The sequence below is a fragment of the Bos javanicus genome, chromosome 22 (assembly GCF_032452875.1).
Source record: "Bos javanicus breed banteng chromosome 22, ARS-OSU_banteng_1.0, whole genome shotgun sequence".
In the NCBI taxonomy this organism is placed as follows: domain Eukaryota; kingdom Metazoa; phylum Chordata; class Mammalia; order Artiodactyla; family Bovidae; genus Bos; species Bos javanicus.
This window is the reverse complement of record NC_083889.1, coordinates 32,557,494-32,572,209: the sequence shown is the minus strand read 5'-3', so window position 1 is coordinate 32,572,209 and position 14,716 is coordinate 32,557,494. Positions and strand designations below refer to the sequence as shown.

Below are 14,716 nucleotides of genomic sequence, written 5' to 3'. Positions count from 1 at the left end.
GCAACATATATGTATTTATGTATATAAATTGTTATTTACAAATAGAATAACATTAAAATGATTACCTATAGGAAGAAGGAATATAGGTATAGGGAACAAAGAAGGTAAGTTCTCCGAATGTACATTGTATAGATGTGATTTAGAATCAGTAAACATTTTACATTATAAAACAAAAGTAAATTTTAAGAAGTAATCCTTGAAAACTGACAGTAAAATGAAACAAATCCAACTGCCATCCAGTTGTTGCATTTACCACAACAAGGGTACTAAACCAAGTGACGCTGAAATAGAATCTGTACATTTTGGTGAAATGTACCTTCAGGACTAAGAGAACGACAATAAATCACAAACTGCTTGCAGAAGCCAAATTACTGGTGGCAATGTTGGTTGGTTGGTTGGGATAAACTATATAGGAGTAATTAAGATGGTATCTTTGAAGCTAAAATTTTTGACATGCAGTATAGCTATAAGCCTGATGGAAGCTGTAGTTCCAAATTTGAAATGGAGTAAGTGTGAACTAACAATATATTTTATCCTTAAAAACAAATCTCTCCATCATCTGTTGAAAAGGCCTAGAAACAACCAACATGGTATTATAGCAAGAAACACTCCTTGTGCCCAGACTGCGATCTTGGCAAACACTTTCCCATTTAAGGAACATGGTATCCAAAGAAAAATGGATAAATTGGTATACCCAAAGAAAAATCATCTTAGATGTGGGGCAGGAAATGTACTAGAAAAATCTGAAAGATCTTACAGGAGGATGCAAGGAAGCAATCAAAGGCTATGAGGGTCACATCATAAGAACTCAGGAACCAATTTGAGAAGACTCCCTCCAGTCAAAATTAGAATAATTTAAAAGCATCCACTGGGTAACTATAATGGATTGAAGCACAAATGTACTCAAATATTAAATTCAGAAAGATCCAACTAGAGATTTTCCTGGTGGTCCAGATGTTAAGAATCCACCCCGCCAATGCAGGGTACATGGGTTCAATCCCTGGCTCAGGAAGATTCCACATGCCTAGGAGCAACTAAAGCACATGTGCCACAACTACTGAAGCCCAGACCCCACAAGCAGCAACAAATAGCCCTGGCTTGATGCAACTAGAGAAAGCCCACACATCAATGAAGATCCAGTGCAGCCTAAATAAATAAATAAATTTAAAAAAAAAAAAATCCAACTAATCGATTAAATACACAAGCCAAAAACCTCATTTTTCATCTTTGATGACAGAAAGGAACCAATTTTAATTGTGAAATCTGGTAAAGGAAAAGAATGGAGCATATTTATCCTTTCTTTCCTATATGAATTATGATGCAAGTATCCAAATAGTTGATGAGGTAAAGTTACTTTTTACAGAAACATTTCAGATTTAAGTAAGTCATACTTCTGAAACTTGCTTCAAAATAGTCAGTATGAATTGATAGGAAGCACAAGCGAAATACAAAAAACAGAATGGATCATAAATTGAATGCTATTAAAAAGCAAATGTTAATAAGTTTATTGGACTCATTTATCTGCTATTTATTTTATGTAACTTTGAAATTTGGATAATCATTACATCACAAGTTTGCTAAATGTGTTCTAAGTTTGCCACTCATACTGATATTTTGGATAGCTCACAGAGTGTTAGTATGAACTATCCGCAGAATACAGCTTATTGGTTCTCTGATATATCCAATTACTTAAACCATAAATCAAAGCTATTGAAATTTTAAGCAAGCAAATTTTGACTAAATTTGATCTTATGCTACAGCTCATCTGTATACTTACAGTTTTACAGAAGAGCAGGAAGAGAAGCAGCAGTGGATAGTTAATGGTTCAGAGCTTGGACTCTGCAGCCCAATGGCATAAATTATTTGCCATATGACCTTGAGCAATTGCTTAACCTTTTTTCATTTTAAAAATGAAGATGGTAATGGTATCAGCTTTAAAAGGATCTGAGGATATAGTGCAGGTATACAATCTCTTTTCCAAAATCTTTGGTACCACATATGTTCCTGAATTTTTTTAAATAAAATAGGGTATGCACACCATCCAAACACTATAACACCATGATCTGCAAAATGCATGAATGCTCACACTAAGTGAGATAAAGCCTGTTAAAGCCTTGTGTTAGTGAAGGTCAAGCTTTACTACCAAAAAAGACTTGACAAGCTTATTTTTAAAAAGCAATTGGTTTTCAGAGCTTTCTAGATTTCGCGACAGTGGATAAGTGATTATGATCCCATATAAGTGAATTCCTTAAACAAAAGCAAAGCAAGCACTGTGTTCCCTATTATCACCCATGACCACAGATTTTTGTTTGATAATGTGTATTGGTAAAAATTAAGATTGTCATTTTAAAAAAGACATATAGGCATGGAACACCTCTACCTACCATACTCTGACAATCACTACCTGTAAAAGAAGAGAGTTTAACAGAAAAACCTCCCATTAGCCCTTGCTTAGTATTATTTGAGGACTGAAATGAAATTTAGCTTACTTGGGAGTAGGTCAGTGTGGGGAATAAATTCAGGACACTATGAGTAAATTCTGTATATCACAATTGTGGATTACTGCAGCATTGTAAGGTTTTATTTGTGAAAATTTATTTTTTAAAGTATTAATATATATTTAATTTCCATTCTATCTTGTTAAAGGATCTTGATTTGCTACAAGTTAGCTGAGTATATGTAAAGGCAATAGGGCTTCCCTGGTGGCTCAGACAGTAAAGAATCTGCCTGCAATGCAGGAGACCCAGGTTTAATCCCTGGGTCAGGAAGATCCCCTGGAGAAGGGAATGACAATAGCTTAAAAGTACTTTAAAGGATCAAAGTTGCAGAGTTCAATAGTACCAGCAATATGAAGTCACAATAACTTGTGAATGGAGGATACTTACACAGAAGAACTACAAAAACGATCTTCATGACCCAGATAATCACAATGGTGTGATCACTCACCTAAAGCCAGACATCCTGGAATGTGAAGTCAAGTGAGCCTTAGAAAGCATCACCACGAACCAAGCTAGTGGAGGTGATGGAATTCCAGTTGAGCTATTTCAAATCCTAAAATATGATGCTGTGAAAGTGCTACACTCAATATGCTAGCAAATGTGGAAAACTCAGCTGTGGCCACAGGACTGGAAAAGGTCAGTTTTCATTCCAATCCCAAAGAAAGGCAATGCCAAAGAAAGCTCAAACTACCGCACAATTGCATTCATCTCACACACTAATACAGTAATGCTCAAAATTCTCCAAGCCAGGCTTCAGCAATACATGAACCGTGATCTTCCAGATGTTCAAGCTGGTTTTAGAAAAGGCAGAGGAACCAGAGACCAAATTGCCAACATCCGCTGGATCATGGAAAAAGCAAGAGAGTTCCAGAAAACATCTATTTCTGCTTTATTGACTATGCCAAAGCCTTTAACTGTGTGGATCACAATAAACTGTGGAAAATTCTGAAAGAGATGGAAATACCAGACCACCTGACCTGCCTCTTGAGAAATTTGTATGCAGGTCAGGAAGCAACAGTTAGAACTGGACATGGAACAACAGACTGGTTCCAGATAGGAAAAGGAGTACGTCAAGGCTGTATATTGTCACCTGGCTTATTTAACTTCTATGCAGAGTACATCATGAGAAACGCTGGGCTGGAAGAAGCACAAGCTGGAATCAAGATTGCCAGGAGAAATATCAATAACCTCAGATATGCAGATGACACCACCCTTATGGAAGAAAGTGAAGAATTAAAGAGCCTCTTGATGAAAGTGAAAGTGGAGAGTGAAAAAGTTGGCTTAAAGCTCAACATTCAGAAAGCTAAGAACATGGACGGCATCTGGTCCCATCACTTCATGGCAAATAGATGGAAACAGTGGAAACAGTGGCTGACTTTATTTTTCTGGGCTCCAAAATCACTGCAGATAGTGATTGCAGCCATGAAATTAAAAGACACACTCCTTGGAAGGAAAGTTATGACCAACCTAGATAGCATATTCAAAAGCAGAGACATTATTTTGCCAACAAAGATCCGTCTAAGACAAGGCTATGGTTATTCCAGTAGTCATGTATGGATGTGAGATTTGGACTATAAAGAAAGCTGAGTGCCGAGGAATTGATGCTTTTGAACTGTGGTGTTGGAGAAAACTCTTGAGAGTCCCTTGGACTGCAAGGAGATTAAACCAGTCCATCCTAAAGGAGATCAGTCCTGAATATTCATTGGAAAGACCGATGTTGAAGCTGCAACTCCAATACTTTGGCCACCTGATGTGAAGAGCTGACTCATTTGAAAAGACCCTAATGGCTGGGAAAGATTGAGAGGAGGAGGAGAAAGGGACAACAGAGGATGAGACGGTTGGATGGCATCACCAACTCAATGGACATGAGTTTGGGTAAACTCCGGGAGTTGGTGGTGGACAGGGAGGCCTGGCGTTCAGGGGGTTGCAAAGAGTCGGACACGACTGACTAAACTGATACTGGTTATATCTGTTATTTGAATACAAAAATATTTTAAAGACTTTTAGAAAAATATCTTGATACAGTTTAAGACCTTAAAAAGACACAAATCATCCTTACAGTAATTATACAAGAAGGTAAATTCTTACAATTATATTTTCCAAAAACATATCTTCATTAGGAAAACTATGCTGAATTCTTATAAAACTCTGAGTAAAATAACTCATAAAAAATCTGGACTTACCCTCATTTTCTTAAAATAAAAATTTCAAAGTTATATAGTCATCTATCTTCATAAAACAGAACTGTCTTCACTCATTGATACTGACCACTCTAAATCATGTTAAAAATGAAATACATTATTACTACTTTAAAATCTTTATTCAAATCAGAATCATGCTTATTTACATTATCTTTCATTTAGAATTAAAATATAGTATCAATTAAAATATAATATCAAGTAGTTTTAAATCATACTTTTAGCCCTTTACAAAATATGAAGTTAAAGTTGTTATATTTTAAAACTGAACAAAATTAGGGAAATTAGACTCAAATGAAAATGAAAAATTATGATACATTAGAACATACATGTACACATACTAAACAAAGAATAGTAAAACAAGATAAAGTATCTATAGTCATTTTCTATTTTTCTAGTGTCTATTTTCTATATATTATAAATCACATACTTTTAAATTATTTAAATAAAATTTTCAATTAATAAGTGCCAAATGAAGGATTATAAGAGAAAAATTTTCCTGAACTTTTCTTTTTACTTACTTAAACTACATGTTTCCCTAGGTCAGAAATTACCCATATTTAGAATATCTTAAAAATCAAAGATTTGATGCATCCCCACATGCTACACACTATACAATTGGAAGTTCTCTAAAAAGAGGCAAAGAAAAAGAAAGAAATGGCACTCTCAATTTAGCTTCCCAAGAGTTAGAAGGATGCCCACAATCTGTGCTTACTTGTCTATATGGAAACGACAATGTTCATACCTTTTACTCTTTTTTTTAATATTCTTAACATTGTTATGATTTGTATTATCTATTTTCTTTCAAGAATGGAAACATCTGACTGCAAACTATTTTCTTATCTATTAAAATACAAATATTTTCTAGAATATGGATAGATAATTTTTAATGACAAACAGCAAAATACAGCAACCAATATCCAATAGGTATTCTGCCACTTAGTGGAGTTTTTCAAGAAAGCAATTGGTACACTTTCTCAATTTATAGATGTATTGAAAAATCTAAACATATAATGAAACAAACTCAGTATAAATATCAGCTATTAATTTGTGGATAAAGAACAATATATGGTAATATACAGTCAGAGACTTAAATAGCTGCTGCCATTTTTAAATTAAACTAAAAACACCATAAAATTTTAAGTTGAATTGATTTTATTAATAAGGATTAAGAAAAGAGAATGTTTAATATTATAAAATTAAAAAGTAAAGCAATTTTATCTCAATCTTTTCTCCACTGAAGGTTTTTTTCCCCTCTTCATTAATGGATACCATAAAAGAACAATTTCATAATCCCTAAACTTCTGATTTCAAAAACTTGATAGAATTTTGCAAGTTGTATTTCCCGTATTTTCTAATTTTGTAAATTTCCTATTGCTATCAATTTTGTTATTCTGTCAACCCCTTAATATTAATAATAATTTAAAAAAAAGAAAAGCTATTTTACTGCTTTTTACTGCTAAAATATAGAAAATTAATGTCATGAATTTGGCTCACACTGACAGAATATTTATTAATGCTACAAATCAGAGATCCAATGACAGAAATACTGTCTTGAATCCAAAAAGAACAAAAATGAGGTCACTTGAATTGCCCTGAAAAGCATTCCACAATCTTCAGCATGGCTTACTTCTAGCTATACTCTAAAGTTCTAGTGTTTAAAATGTAACTAAAAACTAAGTCAGAGTTCTTATTTTCAAGTAAAGGCATCTAAATGACTTTAAGTAATAAAATCTATCAAAATATTTCACAAGTCTAAAACACAGCTGAGAAGGAATAGCTATTTTTTCAGCTATTAGTTTTTTATTTTAAAGGTCCAAGAAAAAAATTAAATGATAAACTGCAGAAAACTGCAAAATGTCAAATTTAACTCCTATAATTTCTCTATTTTGTTATGAATATTATTATGAATGTCAACATTTACTTTTAATGTGCCAAAAATAAGACTTTACAAAATGTGAATTAAAAAGAAAATTACATTAGTAATTTTATTTCTTTTGATTCGTTTTATAGGGTAGTAAAACAATACCTCTTCAAAAACCACTAAAATGTTAATGAAGTTATCACAAAATCTTTTAAAGTAGATTTTTCCACTATTCAATTATGCCTAGATAACTTTGAATAGCTACAACTTTCTCCAAATAGGTACCAAAGTTTGTACAGACTTAATTGTGAAATCTGACTGAAATAAAACTTGAGATCACAAAAATTTGTAAGTTTTAATTATTTACCTTTTAAACTTCAGAGACTTTTTTTAAAGAAAAAAAATTATTTCAAAACTTTAATAACTGCAGATTTAGTAATTTTTTTACTTGAAAACAATGTCCATTTTCATGAATCACAATTAAGATATATTGAAGATTTAAGTGCGAAAGATTTCAAAGTGTCAACGTTACTATAACTCTTTAAATGTTCTCAATATATACAAAAACATACAAATTATAGATACAATTAGTTATATATCTACAATACAACATATGAACCATTCTCCTTCTCTAACCATACTGATATGAGGATAAAGTAATAAATCTCTGTGCTATTCAAGGCAAAAAAAAAAAAGACCTTTTAAAAAATAAATCTTTTAAAGAATAGTTTTAAAAATAAAGTTCAAATATTGCACAAAATAATTTAACTGGAAATATTACTATACACTATAAAAGAATTTTTTCAATTTTTTAACACTACAGTAAATTCCACCTTCTAATTCTATAAAAGAATTTATTGGATATCTGCACGTAGATATTAAATGTTTACATTCAGTTTGATGGGAATGTAATTTGCAGAAGTTAACTGAGCCTTTGTCTTAGAAGTTCATCTATTTGAGTCTTATACATATTTTTTACATCTTCAAGATCTAATCTAAGTTCTTCTGCCTCTTCTGCTTTTTCTCCATACATCTGCAGAATAGTGTTGTATCTTTGATCCAAATCCTATAAAATACAGAAAATCTTTAATATTTATTTATATTATCATACATAAGCCACCAGTAAAGACACTACAATCTAAATAAAAGTATATAGTCATCTCTCGTAAAAATTAAACTTGCACTTTAGTCTGTTAGAATAAAAGACTAAAAAAAAAAAAAATACTAGACTAGATGGCTATTAATCTTAACCTATCTCTTCACTAAATCTACAATTCTCCCCATATGTAGCTTAATCTGTCTTTTCTCCCATTAATTTCAGCACATTTGATGCAATTTAAGTGTCTGGTTCCCTGTAGTTTAAGTATTATCTGGCATTTACCCCAAAAGATATTCTCATATATAGGTTAACAGCAATTGGCAATCCAAATATGCTAACTGTGAGGATACATTTAACAGTAATCAATAAAATATTACTCAGATCATGCAAAAGTTCAGGATTATTAAAGCCTTGGCCAAATGAAATCTAGTTATTTTCCTATGCTTGGACTAAACATGATTGTGAAAAACCACTGTGCATGTAACTAAAAATAAGAGTGAAGAATACTTACCCTTAGCTGCATTCGAAGTTTGGGTATCTCCTTCACTTTCTCTTCAAGTTCATCATTTTGATTTGTTAATTTAACTAGCTCTTCAGCCATTATGGAGCGTGTTTTTTCTAGATTGCCAATTTCTAGCTGAGGCACATTACCAGAGAGTGATTTAAATCAAAATATATCTTGTTTAATAATCCCACTAATATAAACATATATAATGTGCTGATTTTTAAGAAATAGATATGTGAATATATAACCAAGAACAAGCTCTTTCTTAAATAAAAGGAAACAGTGGCACAAAAAGGGTTTCAACTTTCCTCAAAGGTATATCATTCACAGGATTTAGATTTACTATGAGAGAGAAAGAACTAAAGAAAATTTAATAATCTGTTTGTAACATGCAACTCTATATTTTTCTCTAATCTAAGGAAATAGCAATATATTTGTTATTCTGTGGTTTAGTCCGTAGAATGTGTCCAACTCTTGCGACCCCATGGACCACAGCCTGCCAGGCTTCTCTGTCCATAAGATTCTCCAGGCAAGACTACTGGAGTGGGTTGCCATTTCCTTCTCCAGGGGATCTTCCCGACCCAGAGATCAAACCTGGGTCTCCTGTAGTGCAGGCACATTCTTTACCAACTGAGCTACCAGGGAAGCAAAAACTAACTTTAATGTAGTGCCAACTGTGTAGGTCATATTGGTAAGAACTTACCAATTACCAAAGAAGTTTGTTTGCACTCTCAAGCGTTACATAAGGCAACATAAACATAAAAGGTATTAAGATCATGCTGATCTATTTTCTTCCAATTCAAGGACATCCTCTTTAATAAGAGTTATATTTTCACCTAACTAAAATCATAAAATAAGAATAAGAAAGTTCTACTTTTGAGTGTATCAAGTTTAACAATGAAAACAGGTAAGTGAAATATTTTAACATTTCTCACCACATTAAGTTTATGAAAAGCAAGATGAGACAGGAGGATGTCCCACTCAAATTCTTTACTTTTTTGTATAGCAGGTTACAGTTCTAATCTCTCTCACCACCTTTGTTCTTTCCTCAGAGGGGGAGCTGGAGTAACTTATATACGAGGTGAATCTGGGAAGAATTAAATGGCTATGCTCAGCGCAGCAACTTAGCTTTTGTCATGTCTGGAAAAAGCTGCCTGCAAGGAGCTCTCTGCTTCTAGATGCCTCTAAGTCTTACTGAGGCAGGCTACCTATCACATGTGGGGAGGCCTACTCTAGCCTATCATTTTCTGTGACAGTCTCCCAAATTCTGGCACTCAGCAGACCCATCTGACTTTCATCCTTGGCTAAGTTCTCCAACCAGCCTTTATTGTTAATATACATGATTTATTTGGGGCTTCATAGGCCACTATCACTTTATTTCTCAATTTGCTCAAAAAGCAGGTAGAAATGAAGGATGCAACTTACTGGGCCTCAAAATTTCATTTCCTTGTATAGCACATTTCATTTTTATAATACCTGTAAATGAGAAATTTCTCCTTCCCTTAGCTTCAGCTGAGACTGTAGATTTTCAATAATGCTTGATCCCGCTCCCATCCTTACAGCATCATAAAGATTGCTTCCATTTGCTGACACAGACATTGGTCCAAATGAGTGATCATGAGGCTCATCCTATGTTAATTAAAGAAAGTACATACACTTATTCAACTACTATAGACTATGCACAAGGTACAAACAAAATAGTTAGGACAGTTCTTGCTTTAAATCGTCTACGATTTTCTTAAAGGCAGAAAATTTTCTCTTATTTCCTCAGTGCAATTAGCACTCCCTTACAAAAATGCAGATAAATTGTGCATAGAATGCCAAGGTCATGGTGAGAGCCAAACTACTATCCTGCACACTCTCATTATTCAACTTAAGAATGCATACAAAAAATAAAACATCACCTGAGACAGAAAAGATGTCTGTAGGCCTGCCATATCAACTCCACTTATTGAACTTGAACGTGATATTGTAGGAGTGCTAGAAACAGAAAACGGTTTCCGCTCCTTAGGGTGTAAAGAAAAAAAATTAAATTCAGATTAAAGGGTAAAATGGCAAATAAAAAAGCAAGAAACTTTCCTAGGATCAATGACAACAAAGATTCATTCTAATTTCCTCATAAAATGGTTACAGATATGATTTCTGAAGTCTTATCAAAAGCACAATTATTTAGTAATTTAAAAGTATAGAAAAACTTGATCAAATCATTACAAGACTCATTTATATTCTACAGTATAATTTGGTTTATGTTTTATGAAATGTGAATGTTTTTAACAGAGAAATTACATGAACTGTTTCATATTATATAACATACCACCAATTAAACATATTTCTCTAGAATAAGATTACCAAGATTTACAAACTGTAATGTTTCTGGCTTATCCATTTTATTTTTACTGTATTTTAGACCAAATAAATTCAGAAGGTAGTCTCAATGTACATATAGGTGGTTTTTACATATTATGCTAATTACTGAGTATACTCCCATCCTTTAAATACAGGAAACTCACTTTAGAAAAATTGCCTTCATTAACCAGAAACAAAGTGAACAAACCAGTTTCATTCCCAGGTGCCTATGGGCCAAATGAGGTGCATCAGTATCAGTGAGAGACCACAAAATAAAAAGGGACAAGACGTTCCATAATTCATCTCCTAGAAATCACAGATCTCTTTGTATAAACTCAAGTCACTCTGGATCTACTCTGAGGAGAACACTGATTATACTACTAGAATTCATCACTCTACTGACTTTAGATGTTAAGAAATGGTATTTATAAAGTTTAGCTTGAATTACAAAACAATGACTAATCCCAACAGCTACTAACTGGTTACATCAAAAAAGAAAACAACAAAATTTAATACCTTTTCTTTTACTGCTTCTTGAGTGAAAATTGCTTTCTTCCTTTCTTGTTCAACTTTCATTTTCTCCATTTCTAACTGACTATTCAACAGTGTCTAATGGAGAGAGACAGTCAGGTTATTTCTGTGAAACCAAGTTATCATAAGTCAATCTCCAAATTAGGAATATAATGTATACAGTCTTATTTGTTCTACTACTAAAGACCCAAGTACCAAAAGCAGAAACATCACCCATTTCATGTTGTCATTTCATTAACTTGCTACCATTCCCAACCATTCTCTAATGGAAGCTCTAAGAGGTAAGTGAACACTAATAGAAATACCTTTTCTTTCCTTGTCTCTTCAAGTGTTCTTACATATTCATCCTTTAGGTTTTCTAATTCAACCTGGTACCTATTAAGCCAAAGGGAATTAAACAAAAAAAGATGATAGTACAGACTATTAAAAACATACTACTATATTACCTCCAGTTACATACTTAGTAGTCATTTTTATTATCAGCTTGATTTTCCAACTGTATTTTCCAGATTACCTGGGTTTTATTCAGAAGCTAAACTACCATGTCTGCGTATTTTTTGGTTCTTTGGGCTAAGATTTCATTTAAAAAGAGACTTCCTAAATAGAATTTTGAATACCACCATTTCATAACATTAGTATGTTCAGATTCTACAAAAGCATTACAGAGTTCTACAAAAATGTCTGCAGAAGTTCATATTCTTTACTTTATAAATCATTTTTCCCTGACTACTTTTTTTTAAAAAGTAAAACTTCCAAAGAACTCACAGGATAAAACCCATCCTCACAGCCTTAATTAACTTCACACAGATAGACATTACAGCTTGTGATTTCCAAAGAGCCCAGACGTTTGTTTAGAAAGAGGAACAATGCTTAAACCCTTGTCATACACAAATAACTCCAGTGTGTGGTCTTCAACTACTTTGTGGTTACAGACTCCTTCAAAAAAATCTGATTAAAGCAATGAATCCTTTCCCTAGAAAATGCAAATACATTCAGAACATGCCACACATGTTCAAGAGACTATACAAGGTTCAGTGAATCCTACACCTAACTTGGTTCCACATCCTATTACTAATGACTCTGACTTTAAACACTACAAGTATGTATTTCCAGTTCTCAGTGCGATGAAGTTAAACACCAACAGCATATTTTTTAAGTGCTTTAAAATGTCAAGAAACTATCAAGAATAACACTCAAGAAACATGCTCACCTATTATTTTCATCCTCTAGTTTTCTTAGCCTATTTTTCTCTGATTCTAGCTGAGCCTGAAATCTACTATTTTCTTGTCTTAAGAGAGAATTCTGTGACTCCATGGAAGACATTTGAATTTTGTTAGCAAGAAGTTCTTCTGTGGCCGCACGTTCTCTCTCAACTGCTGCTGCCAACAAGGTCTGGGATTCACCTGATGGTAGGATAAGTAAGAAATTTCAATCATATATACATATATTCAAGAGGCCAAGATAATAATACCAAACAGATTCTGACTTCAAACTTCTAATGATGCAGATAGCCACACTTAAAACTATTTAAGTACTCACTGAGTAAGGCAGACCTGCCTACAGAGACAAATTTTAAAAATCTTAATTTATAGGTGCTTTACCATTTTTTTCACCAATATATTTTAATTTGAAAGTGGAGTCATGTATCAGCAGAGTAGTGAATCAACCAGTGCTGGATCAAAAAAACCTCAAACTAATCTTCACAACATATATGAAAATTAACTCAAATGGATTACATACTTAAAAGCAAAAGAAAATATAATGAGGGGAGGGGCAAAACAGGTGAAGGGGATTAAGAGGTACCAACTACCAAGTATAAAATAGGTAAGCTGCAAGGATGTAATGTACAGCACAGGGAATATAGCCAATATTTCATCAAACTTAATATGAAGTATCATCTATAAAAATGTCATATAAGAAATGAATCGCCAGTCCAGGTTTGATGTAGGATACAGGAAGCTTGGGGCTGGTGCACTGGGATGACCCAGAGGGATGGTATGGGGAGGGACGTGGGAGGGGGGTTCAGGATGGGGAACACGTGTACACCCGTGGCGGATGCATGTTGATGTATGGCAAAACCAATACAATATTGTAAAGTAAATAATAATAATAGATAAATAAAATTTTTTTAAAATAAAAATGTCAAATTACTACTGTACACCTGAAACTAATAGAATACTGTAAGTCAACCATACTTCAACTTTTTTAAAAATCATAAAATTTTTAGGAAAAAAATCAAAGAAATCTTCAGGATCCAAGGATAGGCAAAGAGTACTTTGGTTTAACACAAAACTATGAGCCATAAAGAGAAAAACTGATAAATCAGACTTCCTCAAAATTTTAAACTTTTGCTTAATGTGAAAAAAATGAAAAGACAAGCTACATACTTGGAGGAAATAAATACAAACCATATTATCTAAGACTAGTATCTAGATTACATAAAGAAGTCTCAAAACTCACTAATTAAAGTATAAATGGTCCAATTAGAAAATGGGCAACAGACACAGTTTACTGAAGAGGATGTACTAATGGAAAATGAGCATATAAAATGACATAAAATGTCATTCAACATTTTTCACAAGGAAAATGCAAATTAAAATCATAATAAGACATCACTACACCCCTGTCTGAATGACTAAAAGAAAAAATAGGGGCAAACACCAAAAGAAAATGCTGGCAAGGATGTAAAGAAACTAGATTACTCTCATAGACAAAGCCACTTTGGAAAATAGTTGGCATTTGCTTAAAGAACTAGGCACACAACTAGACGTACAACCCAGCAATTAGACACATGGGCATATATCCAGAGAAATGAAATCTTAAGTTCACACTAAAAGCTGTACACAAATGTTCATTACAGCTTGATCTGCACAGACAAAATCTAGATACAGCCCAGACATCCTTTGTTAGGTAGATGGTCAAATAAGATATGCTACATATAAACACAGAAAAAATACTCACCAGTAAAGACTAAATCTCTAATATATATAAGAATTTGCATGAATCTTCAGGGAATTATACTAAGCAAAAAAAGCCCATTCCCAAAAATGTCACATATTATACAATTCTATTTATATAACATTTTGAAATTCCAAAAGTTTAGAAATAGAGGATTAGTGATTGCCATAGATTTGGGACTGGAAAGGAAGGCCAAGAGGGTGGTAGTACAGTTTTAAAGGGCAAAATGAGGGGTCTTTGTGGTGTTAGAACTATTCAATATCTTGACTGTAGTGACAGATACATGAACCTACACGTGGTCAACTTGTATAAAACTTAATACACACACAGACATAAACACACATATATAGACAAGTGAGTACCAGTAAAACTGGGCAAATTAGAATAAAATCAGAAGGTTGTTTCAATGTCAATATCTTGGTTGTGATATTCTACTACAATCTTGCAAAACATTAACATTTGAGTATTGGGGAAAGTGTGCAAGGGGCCATTCCATATCACTTCTGCATATGTTATAACTGTATACGAATCTAGTTATCTCAATTGAAATTTTCAACTAAAAAAAAATAGTGGATAAAATTTTGAGATTTAACCAAGGCTAGAATTTTCATAATTTTCCCCACTAAAATAGACCCAGTCATATCTCTGTTTTACATTATATATTCTTTTCAATACTGTATCTATGCTTTTATAGCATTATAAAGAATGTTTGTCCCG

The 14,716-nt window shown here is 33.1% G+C and overlaps 1 protein-coding gene across 1 annotated transcript in view; it reads right to left on the bottom strand.

The window, feature by feature from the left end:
• Window positions 1-5,144: 5,144 nt before the first annotated feature.
• The window catches only part of TMF1 (TATA element modulatory factor 1), a 34,360-nt gene continuing 24,788 nt past the window's right edge, over window positions 5,145-14,716 (bottom strand). The window contains exons 11-17 of the mRNA XM_061396427.1: window positions 12,252-12,444; window positions 11,347-11,416; window positions 11,027-11,119; window positions 10,069-10,170; window positions 9,641-9,793; window positions 8,171-8,296; window positions 5,145-7,626 (exon numbers count right to left, since the gene is read on the bottom strand). Of these exons, the coding sequence (XP_061252411.1) occupies window positions 7,483-7,626; window positions 8,171-8,296; window positions 9,641-9,793; window positions 10,069-10,170; window positions 11,027-11,119; window positions 11,347-11,416; window positions 12,252-12,444 (881 nt within the window). The 3' untranslated portion in view covers window positions 5,145-7,482. The remainder of the gene's footprint in view (window positions 7,627-8,170; window positions 8,297-9,640; window positions 9,794-10,068; window positions 10,171-11,026; window positions 11,120-11,346; window positions 11,417-12,251; window positions 12,445-14,716) is intronic.